The sequence below is a fragment of the Phaenicophaeus curvirostris genome, chromosome 3, assembly GCF_032191515.1.
Source record: "Phaenicophaeus curvirostris isolate KB17595 chromosome 3, BPBGC_Pcur_1.0, whole genome shotgun sequence".
In the NCBI taxonomy this organism is placed as follows: domain Eukaryota; kingdom Metazoa; phylum Chordata; class Aves; order Cuculiformes; family Cuculidae; genus Phaenicophaeus; species Phaenicophaeus curvirostris.
In genome coordinates, this window is record NC_091394.1 from 38319889 (window position 1) to 38335218 (window position 15330).

At 39.5% G+C, this 15330-nt stretch overlaps 1 protein-coding gene across 4 annotated transcripts in view; it reads left to right on the forward strand.

Annotated features, from left to right (window-relative positions):
* The first annotated feature begins 3 nt into the window (after positions 1–3).
* KDM1B (lysine demethylase 1B) overlaps positions 4–15330 on the forward strand; it is a 29355-nt gene continuing 14028 nt past the window's right edge. The window contains exons 1-12 of one of the 4 annotated variants that reach the window (XM_069853723.1): positions 4–13; positions 3173–3275; positions 4091–4215; positions 6061–6150; positions 6889–7000; positions 7712–7828; positions 8786–8824; positions 9902–10106; positions 11278–11462; positions 12335–12511; positions 13498–13572; positions 14922–15059. In XM_069853723.1, coding sequence (XP_069709824.1) covers positions 3186–3275; positions 4091–4215; positions 6061–6150; positions 6889–7000; positions 7712–7828; positions 8786–8824; positions 9902–10106; positions 11278–11462; positions 12335–12511; positions 13498–13572; positions 14922–15059 — 1353 coding nt within the window. In that variant the 5' untranslated portion in view covers positions 4–13; positions 3173–3185. Of the gene's footprint in view, positions 14–177; positions 267–2232; positions 2263–2559; positions 3055–3172; positions 3276–4090; positions 4216–6060; positions 6151–6888; positions 7001–7711; positions 7829–8785; positions 8825–9901; positions 10107–11277; positions 11463–12334; positions 12512–13497; positions 13573–14921; positions 15060–15330 lie in introns of those variants that run through there. The other 3 variants (XM_069853724.1, XM_069853722.1, XM_069853721.1) reach the window with 3 other exon arrangements.

A 15330-nucleotide genomic window follows, 5' to 3' on the forward strand; every position in this document is an offset into this window, starting at 1 on the left:
GCGGAGGATGGCGGTGAGCGACCCCCTTCCCGGCCGCGGCGGCCGCTGACAGGGGCGGCCGAGCCCTCCCCGCGGGGCAGGTGCGAGCGCCCCGTCCTCACCTCCCCGCTTCTCCCTTCCTTCCTCTGTTCTCCTTTCCTTTTTCCCCTCCTCTCCCTCCTTTCCCTTTCCCCGCTCCCTCCGCCTCTCCCGGTCTCTCCCCCCCGCAGCTCTAGCCGGAGGCGGTGCGGTGCGCACACGCGTGGATGCGGTCTCGGTTCCCCGAGGTGAGTGCTAGGCGGCTCCCCGCGGTGACAGCTCCTCTGGGGACATCCCTGTCCCGGCTGCCCCGGGTGACAGCAGGGCTCCGGGGACGGCGAGCCCTGGGCGGCTCGTGTTTACTCTCCCTGTGTCACTGTGCGTGTGCTTTCTTTTTCCATATTTTTTTTTTTTAAATTATTTTTTTACCCAAAGACAAACTTGCTGTCAGCTGAACAGGTAAAACCGACAGAGGGTTCCCGTATAGGCCACGCATTACAGACAGATGAAATGGTACAGAACTTGACGGTGTTCTGCACCTCGCTCTCCTCCTGACCTCCTCTCCCTTTCCCTCTCCTCTTGCTCTCCTCTCCCATTCTTTCTCCTCCTGCCCCCTCCTCCTTGCCCCCCTCCCTCTCCTTCTGCCCCCCTCCCTCTCCTTCTGCCCCCCTCCCTCTCCTCCTGCCCCCCTCCCTCTCCCTCTTCTCCTGCCCTCCTCTCCCTCTGCCTCTCCACTTGCCCTCCTCTCCCATTCTCTCTCCTCCTGTCCTCCTCTCCCTCTCCTCCTGCCCCCGCTCCTCCTTGCCCCCCTCCCTCTCCTCCTTGCCCCTCTCCTCCTGCCCTCCTTGCCCCTCTCCTCCTGCCCTCCTCTCCCTCTCCTCCTGCCCCCCTCTCCCCATCCCTCTCCTCCTGCCCCCCTCTCTCCCTCCCTCTCCTCCTGCCCCCTCTCTCCCTCCCTCTCCTCCTGCCCCCTCTCTCCCTCCCTCTCCTCCTGCCCTCCTCTCCCTCTCCTCCTGCCCCCTTCTCCTCTCTGTCGTCTACCTCCTCTCCCTTTCCCTCCTCTCCCTGTCCCTCCCTCTCTTTTTAAAGGGCTTATTTCCTTAGCCAATACAATAACGTTTGTAGGTTGCATATAGAGTCATATAACGCCTGCTAAAGTAAGGAAGCATTTTTTGCTTGTTCTTTAAAGAGCTGTGGGTTGTTTATGTGTTGCTTGTTTAGAGAGGGGAAGTGGGGACAAAATAGGCAACTGGAAGCAATAGCCGTGCTTACAGTATTGTGCATAAGCTCTTCCCTGTTTTCTTTCTCCTCACCTCCTCTCTCCTGCAGTGCTTATAGTGAAAATAGGTGATTCCATATGACTGGCTTCTACCCTTCAAAGCAGGAGGCCTCTCTCAGTCTTGATTATTGTTACTGAACTTCTTGGTGAACTATTAGTGCCAACTTTTCTCATATACACAATGACACAGCTGCGTGTCCTTTTACCTTCTTGGATGAAGGGCCAGACTGTGATCATCTGGTAGTCACTGGAACAAGTTGTCCAGTGCCTTGCTCGGTGCTAAGGTAGTTTGTAGCCTCCAACTGTAAAGTCAGTAGCGCGCAGGAACGATTATCTGGCGTCAGAAGCTAAGGTGATATTAAGAGATACTGTGCCACTGATCCAGAAGGAAAGCTCCTGGGCAAAAAAGTCATCGTTTCCTGGGGCATTACACAGTAGTTTAAGAAAATCTGATGTAAACAAAACTAGTTGGTTTTCCTTTCTGTATTCTCCAACCTCATCCACCCCCATACAGAGGTAAGTTATGGTGGAGTGAAACTTCTTTTTTAGATAATAAAGATTGACTTAATTATTTTTTCCTCCCTCTAATTAGATATAATTGGGGGCGGGGTGCATACAAAATGAAAGTAATGTTTTGTCTTGGGTTGTCTGAACTAATTTTTGACTTCTGTGAATATCATCATGTGATTTCCTTTCCCCTCTCAAATAAATTTCTTCTGTCTTGAGAGGAGAATGAAGCACCAATTTACTTGATTTGCATCGGTTTCATTTGGAATTTTGTAAAAAGGCCCATTCTTTCCTCCAGTTCCCTGTACTGTTAACAGAATTTCTGAATGAGGCTACTGCTACCACTGTCAGCTTGAACTAGGAAGGTGCAGCCGGGAACAGAGAGAATTGAGCAGTCTCAATTTATTTTCTAAAAAAATATAATTACCAAAAAAATATAATTACCCTATTACAGGAAGGTAACATTCATGATGTAGTGCTGTAGTATAAGGGTTTGATTTCCACTTCCTTTCTGTACATTGTAGAGCACATTTAGATTTAATTCTGCCTCTAGCCTCTCTTCATTTGCATTTTACTCCCTGTGAAAAGAATGCCTTTGATAATATTGTTTTAAATATACTTTCATATTTCTGTGGCATACTTTCTCACATTCTATGCTTTCCAGCTTACATGATAAGCTGTGGCCTTTCCATGTTCCCACCGATGTAGTCCAAGATAGCTACAGAGCTCTCTTGTGGAGTAAATGTTTTATTTTCTCCTATAGTATGCTTAAGAACAAAGTTGCTAATATTACAGTCACCTATAATTGCAATGCAACTGCAGCTTAAACCTTAAATTCTGATGTACTTTCACAAGAGGGTGTGCAAGTCTTGGAACTGGTTGTTCACCTGACATTAAACACTTCTTCAGTACGCTGTTTGGAAAAGTGCTTTACAGTGCAAATCCCTTGCTACCAATAAATCTGTAAGTAGCAGGATGAGCATTATTTTCAGCGGTATTTCAGTGCTTGCGTTATGAGCTGATGTCTGTTCATGTTGCCAACCCAAATTCCAGTCCAGGTCTTCACGTAATGCAAATCAGATTATTGAAATCCAGGGTACGCTGATCTGGAACAGCCTGTCAAGATGTACTCAAGGATCTAATCTTAACTCCGAATTTAGTTTAAAATAGTAGTAGTGTTCCTTTCCCATAATGCTTCATTCTCATTTTCCTCCTGAATTAATAGTCAAGCTCAACAGAATCTTACCTAGGTAACTCTGATGAGAGTACTACTGTGAGCAGCTGTAGTGCCCAGGCGATTTCTAGACAATTCTGTGAAGTCAAGCAATTTAATTACTTTTCTTAAATACTGCTCACCTCTTTTTGCAGATCTAATAATACAATGTCAACTGGAAGGCTGCGAATGAAAAAAAAGGCATGTTCTTCAGACCAGTCTCCAGACAACCTTCCTCTGAGGAGTTCTGGAAGACAGGTATTTATAATAATTTATGAACATGTACGTTGATAGTCTGGTGTTTTTTATTTTATGTTGATATTTAAAAAGAAAATGGGTAGTTTGTGTTAAGTCAAGACTTAGAACTTATCCAGAGAGAATTAATTAATTCTGTGAATAGGCAGGCACAATGTCTCATTTGTGAACAATATTCAGAAAAGACAAAATACTCAATGTAACCTGTAAATATTTGATGTGTTCAAAATACAGTCACAGGTTGCTGTACGGCCAGCCAAAGCTATTTGCCCATCCAGATGGAGGCCTAAATCAACACAATATGCAATACCTTTGGGGCCCAGAAGAGACATCTGGTCTCAAAGCTGGACAGCTTTGTATCTGGAGTCCAAAAAAAGCCACCAGCCTACCCTAATATTTTATTTGAGGCACAGATACGATTGCCACTAATTAATGTCAATATGTATGTGAAGATTTTCTGAAGGAGAAACAGAATGAATGCATGAGCCTTGACTCATTAGCATGTGATAGAGCTTAAAATATGATTTAAACTGGAAGCTTTGTTTATAATTTCTTCAGTGGCATCAGTTAGACTAAGGCAAGACATTTTTAGGTTTAAATGATATTTACAGCCCTACTGGGTTTTTTTTTTGTAGAAAAACTGACCTACTTTGACAGCTGTTTCATACTGCAGCTCTTTCACAATAGATAAAAAATTTTCATTAGTACAATTTTAACCCTTTGATGCTACCCATGAGCTGCAAAACTGTCTGAACACCATTTTGTAGAAGAGATGCATCTGTGTCCCATCTGGTCAGATTTCAGCTATTCTTTATTAGGTGAAGAAGAAAGCAGCTGAAGCAGCAGATGATGATGATGAAGCGTCAGAGAAGAAATATAGAAAGTGTGAAAAAGCTGGATGCACTGCAACATGTCCTGTTTGCTTTGCCAGTGCAGCTGAAAGGTTTGTGTCTTTTTCTTTGCATTTTCTATGGAATTTTCTAAACTTGCAGCTGAAGTTTGGGATCCTGACTATATTCTGAAAAATGTGTTTGTTTCTAAACATAGAGGAAGAATCAAAAGATACCAGTATGAGTCTTAGCTTGTGACACTTTCCTGGCATCTTATTCCTGTTGTGGATAACTGTACTGTGCAAGTTGCTAGTTTAGATATAGAGTATCTTTAGAATATGCTTATTTCTGTTATTAATGGTGTCTTCTGGAACAAGCCTTGCTTGTGTGGAACTGAGAGCATGTTAGTGTAATCTGAGGAAGCTAAACTTGCTTTCAAGATGAAAAATGAAACCATCAGTTACTGTAGAAAGTTTTAATTGCCTTTCCTCGCAATGCTTTGCAGTCTGAGGTGAGATTCTGATCTTGAAATTTTAGGTCTTGGGAGACAGTTGTACTTACTTGAACTCTTTGTTCTTGAGTTGCTCATGGCTTTCTGTGAACTTGCACAAGTGCTGTTGCGTTCTGACTCTGGCAGTACTGAATGAGTGATACTGGCAAGGCGTATCTATAATAAGCAACGTGTTAGACCTCGTTATGCAGTAGGCAGACTGTAATTATATAGCATTCCTCCCTCCCTGGTTAATTGAGACAAACTTCCCTTGTTTTATTTATTTTCCAATGTTAGAAAATAATTCAGGGCTTCACCTGGTCATCTGTGTGGATTGTTCTTTGGTGGCAGGAGGTCAGTGTATGTTGTGATAGGAATGCCACGTGATTTTGCAGTTGCATAAGAGACTTGTAGGGGAAGCGAGCACCCAAGATCAGCATTGGTGAGATTACGTTTTTATTTAGGAAACAATAGATACTGCCTAGTCATCTTTTTGAATTGTTATTTTGATATTTTGATTTCTAGCCCTCCTGCCCCCCCCAGCTACTTTCAACACTGCTTATTTGAGATGAGATAATTTCATGGCTGTTTCAGTTAGTGGCTTAGGCCTTTACTTTTTAGCTCATGCTTTTTACCTCATGCATTTATCTTGAATCATTTCATTAAGTTTAATGAGAGTTTTCCAAGTGAAGAGTGATCGCTTTGTCTGATGAGTATAATCTTTGCTAATGGATGTTTCTTTCTGAGAGTAATACAGAAGAAATGCCCAGAATGTGTAACTGCTTCCTCAGGATTTTCTCTCATTAAGTTAAAATTGCAGTGAACTCGGTCACGTAAAAAAAAAAAAAAAAAAAGCGCAACATCTGTTTTGTGTTCAAATTTGCCTTTATAGTTTTGTCAGTTGTTCTGGGGATGGGATGTTGTAATGATTTATGAATCAATTGATCACACATACAAGAAAAACACTAATTTAAATTATCCCTCCCACCCCTGCGCTACAACAAAATGGAACAAAGTAAATGAATTGTTAAGTTCCTGTGGAGAGGGACTTTTTCTTCTTCTTATATATTTGCAAAATGCTTAGTGTGTCACAGCACATATTACAAGAGTAAATGTGTTTCATGTTCAGGAAATGTCTGCTTAAAGGGTACTAAAGACAGGCTTAGTTGACCATTGTTAGTGGGAGGTTGCTGAAAGTCAGACTGACTATAAAACTGCACATGTGTATGTTTGGCCTACTTTGCATGTGGTGTTGCTCAGTTTGGAAACTGGAAATGTTTGAGATTGATTTTATTATTTGTATGACTGTAGTGCATTGTGCAAGTTGGCCTTTGTGAATGTGACAGGAAGCTTTGGCTTGTTCTGAGTATTTTGTTCATGCTCTAGAATGTGCTATCATCAATAGAAAGATTTTTATTTTTTTTCCTAAACATACCATAAAACTGTTTTAATGTCTTCTGCTTTACAGATGTGCTAAAAATGGGTACACATCTAGATGGTATCATCTTTCCTGTGGGGAACACTTCTGCAATGAATGTTTTGACCACTATTACCGAAGGTAGATTTGCCAGTTAAGGTTGTGCCTTTTCAGTGCTTATTAAAATTTGGCAGATGTTACAGCTGTTGAAATATCATTTACATAAACATAATACAAAGACTTGTCCTCTGTGCTTGCTTTATCCTAAGTGAGGCTTAGATGTTAGGGCTAGAACTGAGAGTGTTGTATGACTAAGTATCATCTTAAACACAGCAGTGTGAACAAAACTGCATACTTTAGGCAGGCTAGTTCATGCGTACAGTTATTCTGAAGCCTTTGTCTTGTTTAAAACAACATCAGAGAATTTGAAACTAAATCTGTTTTCCTTTATATTTGCTTTAAAATGTGAGTTCAGGCGACCTTGCCTCTCTGTGATCTTTTGCAGTTCAGTAACTGTGAAGACTGGTCAGGTTCACAGAGTGTTTTCAGCTCCAAGCTCCTTCTCATTTGAGCGGGAGCTGAGTTCAGCTCTGTTAAGACTTTTGGGTGCTTATGTGCTCGGCTGTACCTGTGACTCAGTCCAGGCCTTACATACCGGGAAATGTGCTCATGATTAGGAAAACATAGTGGTCAGGGTGTAATTTATTGCTGTCCTAAGAACCACGCCTCTCTCCTTTTTTAATAGCAAAAATATAGGACACTATACAGCCTTACTTCTGTGACCTTACATAAAATGCTTAATTTTAGAATAACTGCTCTTGCTTGAAATGAACTAGATATTCAGTTTTCTGACTGCTCGCTGTTTTCTTTTTTTCTTAGCCATAAAGATGGTTACGAGAAATATACTGCCTGGAAAAGGATTTGGACGAGTAATGGTAAAAGTGAGCCCAGTCCAAAAGCCTTCATGGCTGATCAACAGCTTCCTTACTGGGTAAGATGGAGGGTGATTTATTTAATAGGGTATATTCAACATGATGTTCTAGTGTGAGTTTCTGGTACTGTTATGTTCAGTCAGCAGTCAGCTGAGTTTTATGGGGGCGAGCAGTTTCTAGTGTTAGAGGACTGTGGAAAAGCTTAAGATAATAATTCTAGTCAGCTCCTCCATTGTTGGAGGCCTTCTCTACAGCCCACCAGGAACAATCTTGGCTTGCTTTTCAGTGAAGTAGCAGCTAAGATGCGTGATGTTCAGGTAGAATAAGACTTGGCAGGGAAAAGGGAGTGTGCCAGCTGTAGGCAAGTATGAGTGTGAAAGGCTTCCAAAACAGATTTTGTATTTCTCTAGAAAAGAGAACAGAAGAAGGACTGGAATTGAAGTAAGTTTGTTGTTGCTGCTGAAGTGGTGAATAATATGTTTTAGCAGTAATGCTTGCAAAACCCATTGAAGACTACAGTGAATGGTCATTGAATTAATTTTAGAGTTAGGTCCTGTGGAGAAATTCAGTCTTGGAGAAGAGAGGTATAAGGTTTCTGTATACCAAATGTCTTACTTATGATCTGAGGATTACATGAGAATGATTTCAACAGTTAATATTTGACAACTTCCTCATATCTCTCTACTTTCTAACTGGTTAGTTATGCTTTATTAATCTTACTTGTAATCAGATAGCAACAAGTAAAAACATGTTTGTTTTTTGACTTGCAGGTGCAGTGCACAAAGCCAGACTGTGGTAAGTGGCGTCAGCTGACAAAGGAAATCCAGCTCACACCACAAATAGCAAAAGCCTACAGATGTGGTATGAAACTAAACAATTCCACCAAGGTAATGCAGAACATTTTTGCTCCTGTTGAAAGTAACAATGAGCTGATACTTCTTGTTTCCAGACATTCATGTTTTCTTGTTTTCTCCTTAATGTTTCTAATGCCAAAATGATTCTCTGATGGCCTGGAGAGCTACATGGCGACAGGCCTACATGCTGTTTGGACTTCTTGTTGCCCATGTGGAAATGTCAAGAAAGAAGTGTCTGGAATATTCTTTCTCTGCACATTCAATTGTAAAATCCTTCATTCTGAAGCTATGGAAGGATTATTGGCATGTACAAAATAGACATACAGCAAAATGCTTATTTTGGTTTTGTTTGACCATGCTTCATTATTGAGGAAAGCATTTGAAAAGCTAAATGGGCTTTTATTAATTTCCAGGGAGCTTGTCATGGGGCTTTACAAGAAAACTTTCAGCTTTGGCATGAACATAACTCCTGAAATTTGGAAGGCTTCTTATACTGCCATAGAATTTATATAGTTAGAACATGAAAATGCTGACCATATGAAAATCAGAACAGTCAGCATTTCATCTTGAAACTTTGTGATAAAGATCCTCTTGAAATAAATAAGAAACCTTTTTCATAATCTAGACTGGAAGAGTCATGCAGAATCTTTCCAGAATTTCTCTATAAAATTCTTCTTTTCCTCTTTTGTTTGTTTCAGTGTCCCACTAAATTTCATGGAGTAAAAATGTATATTTTGATGTCTGGTCAGTAGAAACTATGAGAAAAAGCTATGTTTTTGGTTTATGGTATGTTGTGTTTTTAGCTATGCATTTCTCTGTTATTTATTTTTACAAACATAACCATCTCTGCTACAGAAGGCTAACACTATAACATCTTCTGTTTGGTTTTTAAGTTTAAAGAACTATGCCATGGCTAAATCACTTCGTTTTGTATTTACTTTTTGTTGTACAGCTTAAGAATAGCTCTGATACCCTTCACTTTTCTTTCAGACTGAAGGCTCGGACCAGTGCTCTATGCCTGAGGATTTGGTGAGTAGTGGCTGTACCTCCTAATTTGTCCTAGACTATGAAAGCAGTCTTAAGGCATGACATATTTCTTTCCTTTCCTTGTTCCTTTGACCAATTATGGCAGTATTTGTGCATTTTTCTCAGGAAACTGTCAGACACTATTTGCAACAGAGCCTAGGGCATTCTACTTTCTCATCTTTTTCCTCTATTCCCTGACCATACCAGTTAGCTTTCAGGTGGTTCGTGATGTCTTTGAATTGTGGCCTCTGACTCAAGGTTTACTCCTAATTCTTATTTTTGATCAGGCAAATTAAAATATCCCATCCTGAAATTTCCCTGTCTTTTGGCTGGTTTCTTTCTTTAGTCAAGCTAGTCTCCTCTTTTCAAAGACTGCAAGCAAACATCAAAACGTGTTTTCTCTCTCCTCTCCTTCATAATGCAAAACTAGACTCGACGTACGTTGGTTTTGCAATGGATTTATGATCATGTAACCTTGCATTTCAGATTTAGTATGATTTGATATTCAATAAGCCAGCGTTAGCAAATATACCTGAGGTACCTCTGTCCTGGAAACATGCTCAAGCTTACTGTTGGCTCCTGTAGAAGCTTTGTATTTTGTTTCCTTAATGCATGTTTGATTTGTAAATCAAGGCTGAATCCTTAGTGTTTGTGAGGGTTTTAGAAGGTCTTTCATGGGGATAGCAGAATCTAAATTAAGTTGATCAGTTAGTGTAGACTGAGTCTAAGTTCAGGTTTCTGGATGCATAAATAACTGTAAATGTTACAGAGGGCCTGATAAGGCATAGATGTGTTGTCATGGCATGTCTCATCTGTTTGCTTTCCACGTGAGTGTGGAGTTTGTGAAGTTTCACCTCTATTTCTGAGGAAGAGATTAATGCTGTAGGTTTTCTGTGTCAGGCTGAGGAAGGGGAAAGAGGGAGAGAAAATGTCTTTATGACTTGCAATCCGGAGATTGGTTCTTCTAGTGCTTTTTGGTCTCAGTTTTGGAGGGAGGGGGGAGTGGGTTCATTTTCCAGCGTTTTCAAGTACTGACGTGTTCTCTTCTCCCCTCTTTCCTTCACTTCTCCGCTTGGCCAGAGAGTGGCTGAAGTTTCAGACCATTGGTGGTACTCCATGCTCATACTCCCTCCTTTGCTGAAAGACAGTGTGGCAGCTCCCTTTCTAGCTGCATATTATCCAGACTGCGTGGGCATGAGTCCATCCTGTACCAGCACTAATCGGTTACCTGGTGAATCCAACCTTGTGAAGTTAGAGCACTTAAAGAGCGTGCCTAATTTGACTGGTAAGGGCCATCTGCAGGGCTCTGTTGCTTAAATAGGTGTGATAAATTTTGTTGTATAACTGAGTTTATAAGGCACATAATGCTCCTGGTTCAGAAATACTGGTTCTGTTCTCAGCACTAATACCCACTCTCTGTGTGATTGCCTCTGTACTTCTTGATGCAATTTACTTGATTGTTAAGATAAAGGTAATACATCCCACAAGGCATTTCTTCAAGGAGTAAGCAGAGACTGCATAGGCTTTCTGTTTACCACGTGTCATTTGTTGATAGAAACGTAAAATGAACATGCAGGTAGCTAAAGATTGATTGTGTTCTTAAGGAAATAAAGGTTTATCAAAACAAAACATGACTCTGGTAGTTTTGACATTGTGGATCTTTGGGGCTTTAGAGAAAAGAATTTGATTTCCTTAAGGCACATGGATTCTGTTTAGGTTAATTTTTTGCTAATGACAGTTCTGAGATGGACAGCCTGGGAGTGTGTTTCTGCAGAACAGGTGAGGTATGGAGAAGGATGATTCAGGATTCCCATACTCGGAGTGCTTTGAGGAAAGTTCAGCTTCTTTGTTGTCTTGGCAGTCTTTGCTCTCCTTAGGTGCTGAAAAGAAATTTGTTAGTCTGTTATTCAACACGTATTTATCTCCTTAGCAAAACCAAAACCTCATTACACAGAGCTACCAATATTGCACATGGAAGATGATCACTTTTAGTTGCTACCTGCTCTGGGCAGTATTGGGAGTTGGAAGATGAGAGGGGTTCATAAAATCACGGAATTATTTGTTTGGAAAAGGCCTTTTGAGATCGTCGAGTCCAACCATAAAGCTGGACTGTTTGGAGTATTGCATAAGGCTGTGCAGCGACACTAGACCTTAGACTTGAGCTTAGATCCTTTTCCTTGGACTCATCATGGCATATGAGGGCACCTAGCATTTCTCTGCCAAAACTTAAGCTCTGATAGGTCCAAGATGTACCCATCAGGTAGCAGGACAGTAATTAATACTGCACAGCCTAGAGGGTAGGCGAGGGGAGAATAATGTAAATGAAATCATTCTGAAAGTGGCTAGGGGCTGGAAGGCGGCGTTACTTGTGTGAGGTGAATGGATCATCTTAGAGGAAAAGGGATGTGATGGAGATATCATGGAATATGACTAGTTCTTGGTATGTCTTTATTCAGTTGCAGGCATGAACAAGTATTTCCAGCCTTTTTACCAGCCCAATGAATGTGGGAAAGCACTTTGTGTGAGGCCAGATGTCATGGAACTGGATGAGCTCTATGAGTTCCCAGAATACTCTCGAGACCCTACTATGTACTTGGCTTTAAGAAACCTGATTTTGGCTCTGTGGTATACAAACTGCAAGGTAAGAGTTCTAAATGTTTGTTTACAAATAATAGCTACTTATTTGGGATGTAGACTCTCAGTGATTAGACTGTTTGCTTGGACATCTGTGCACCAGGAAAATTGCTCCCATCCTTCTGAAAATCCATTCTAAGATTGCCTGGTTTTTGCTTTTGGTTTTTTTTTTTTAATTATTATTATTAGTATTGTTGTTGTTATTATTGTTATTATTTTAGTTTTAATGCCTAGGAGCTTCTTTTGCAGTAAAATACAGAAGTTTTTCAAGAATTAAAACCCTTTCATGTCTGCTAAGCTATTAACTTTTAAGAGGATGCTTGAACATTCCTAAATAGGCTTTGTGGTTGCTTTATGATTTATTTTTGGATAGGTAAGTGATTGTTTTAACTTACACTAACTCTGTCACACTGCCTTCAGTGGAACTGCTCAAGTTTCACATACTGAAGCTTTCACTTATTGGTACCTCTACTTATGTGAATGTTTTGGAGATAAATTATTTTTTATTTGGCATGCCATTTTGGAATGGATTTTATTGGAATGTCATGTTGAACATTGCCACCAGGTAGATTAATTTTTCCAATCAGGGATGCATTTCAAAATCATTTCTGTACCAGTGGAGCACACCATGGAGTTTGCAAGAGCAGCTTGTCAACTTGTGTGGTTTTATTCTGTGTTCATCTAGCTTAATAAATTGTTACCTTGCTGTGTAAAGCTTGCTGGCAAGATACTTCCATAAAACTTGCTTTTAAAATATTCTCAGAAACCTGAATCATGATTAATTTTTGCCATCTTGTTTACAGTTTATATATAATGTAAATGTGTAAAAGAAAGATTATTAAATAATCAACACCTCCTATTCTTTATTTCTCTTTGCAGGAGGCTCTTACCCCTCAAAAATGCATCCATCATATCATTGTTCGGGGGCTTGTGCGTATTCGCTGTGTACAGGAAATGGAGAGGATACTTTATTTTATGACAAGGAAGGGGCTAATTAATACAGGGATTTTATCAGTCAGTCCTGGCCAGTATCTTCTTCCTAAAGAATACCACAATGTAAGTTGCTGTAATAATCCCTACGTTTTACAGTTGGACTTGATGATCTTAAAGGCTCTTTTCAACCTATTTCCTATTTTGTGATTTTATGCTTCTGTTTTAGTGCTATAAAATTACACGGCACATGTCTTTTTTTCATGTTCTGGGTATTTTTCTCATTACCTGAGATTCCAACTGTTTATATAAAATTACACATAAAAGTAAACACATTGCATGTTTTTTACATGGTTCTCATCTGCCCTCAATGGTTAAGGAAACTACAGACATGAGACTCTTCCCAGCAAGGTTTTTATTCCCAATAAAAATTTACGAAATTCAGTCCTATGGATTTGTGCTTCCTGTGCGCTTTTCAAGAACTGTGTGAAAAATAGACAATACTTTAGGTTCTTCTCATGGCTTAACTTTATAATTCACCTGTGTTCCCATAGGTGAGGAAACTTCTATTTGATTTTGGTTTGCAGGATCTATGATTAAAGGGTGCATATTTATGACTTGCAATTTGCTTGACAGCACACAGAATCTTATCAAATTAACATGTTCTGTAATGAGATGTCTCCTAGAATTTGTAAGTTGATTTACATTTGGAAAGCATGTTGGTAGATGTTCTTAATTTATAAAATAGTTTTTACTGGTCAACCCAATTTGTGCTTGCGATGATTACAAGGTAAGCGTGTTTCTTGACTGATAACTTCAGTTAGATTTTTGTTACTTGACTGATAACGTCAGCTGTTGCTGTTAAAAGAAACAGACATCTGCTTTTAAAGTGCTTAATAATTGTAACTATTTTCAAAGCTACGGTTAATATTTTCTCTATATTAAATGATCATTTTTAAAAGTTAGCACTGATTACTTCAAAGAGCAAGAGATCCTAGACTTTTGAAATCTACAGGTATTTTAACTTCAGCAAGAAGAATAATAAATGTGCAATGATAATTTCTATTTTAGTTCTAGCTATTTTTATTTACTTTTCTTTTATTATTTTTTAGAAATCTGTCATTATTGTTGGTGCTGGTGCAGCAGGATTAGGAGCAGCCCGACAACTGCACAACTTTGGAATTAAGGTGAGAACTTTAGAGTGCATTCCTTAAAAAAAAAAATCACACTTTCCTTGCTTTGAAAGTGTTCTTCATCAAAATGAAAAAAACCTGCATTCTAGTTACAAACATTTATGTGTAGGGTGTCCTAATTAATTTGTAAATTCTGGGCTTTATTGAGTATTCTGCTGTTTGAAAAACAGCATTTATTTGTATCTAAAGCATGCAGTGAATATTTTACATGGACTTGGATTGGGATGATAGGAGTGGCATGGATATTCATGTCCATTTAATGGGACTGTAGATGATGGTGGCTGTTTAAATGAAGTGACATTTCCTTCCCTTGGTGCATGTTACTGTATCTGTTGCTTATTAAAAACAAATCAACTGCATGCATTTCCCTTTCCCTTCATATTTATCATTCATAAACAGTGTGGCGTCACAATATTTATACGTTGACAATTCCACACATCAGAATATTCTTATGAAAATCTATGGGACTCTTCATGCACGAGGTGTTTGCAGGGCTGTTGTTTAAGGAAATGAACAAACATCTGACTTTCCAGATATACATGTTCATATATATATATATTTATATGAAAACCTGAATCCTATAGCCTCATTATATCATTCTTTGGTTGTTAAATAGCAAATTGCAGTGCAGCCTTTTTTACATCTAATCCTGTGGATAGCTATCCTGCAGTAAAATACATAAATATCAGCTAGCAGGACCTCTTTTCATATGTAAAGTGTATTGTATATTTTTAAATACATCTACACACTGTTGCTTTCTGCTGATATGGAGAGATGAGTTTCTCTAAAAAGACTTTCTCTAAAAATAAAGAATAATATAAGCAAGAAGGCTAAACAGAGTCAGTGAGACATCCCTCTAGTCCAGTATCCTGTGCCTGTCTCTGACAAGTAGTGGATGCTGAAGAAGGTATCTATGAATGGTGGAAATATATAAGCGATGTTTTTTTCTTGGAATACTCCAGGAATAAATTTCTCCATAAAGTGCACGGGCTTCCTCAGATGGACATTGCACCCATTCCATTGTGTTTAATAGCTTGTAGAATGCCCAGTTTTGAGATTTCCTGAGTAAGTCTTTAGCTTTTTTTTTAAAAAGAAGGCTTATTTTTGTTAGAGATATTCCTTAAAGTAGCAGGTTTTGTATTTGTATATCCCAAAGGGTAACCTTCGGAAGGCAATTTAAATGCACAAATAATCTGTATCCACAAACCACAAATGAAAATAAAGTGTTAAGATTATTAGCATTGCTGGATTGCTTGAGGTTTTTTTGGTGTTGTTTTCCCCTTTGCTCTGGAGTTAAACAAATACATTTAACATACAATTTACTAAGCTTCATTGTGTCATAGGTTATTGTCTTAGAAGCTAAAGACAGAATTGGTGGCCGAGTGTGGGATGATAAGACATTCAATGGAGTCACTGTTGGAAGAGGTGCACAAATCGTCAATGGATGTGTCAACAACCCAGTGGCACTAATGTGTGAGCAAGTGGGTTCCCTGTAGTGGTCATGCTTTATCAGTAGTAAAAAACTGTCATTTAAGCCAGTTTTGGCTGGCTGGGTAAGGGTGGAAGTCCTTTTCCATGACATGATTAAAACGCTGTTCTACCTTGTAAGTAAAACTGTGTTGCTATTATAGCTTTGGTAACAACTGGGGACAGAGGAGGGCTGTAGGAAGGTCTTGGACATGTTGTAAAGAAAAAAAAGGTGGTGTCAGCTTCAGAGCCAGAGGAAACCACCTTTTTACCTTTTTCTGGAGA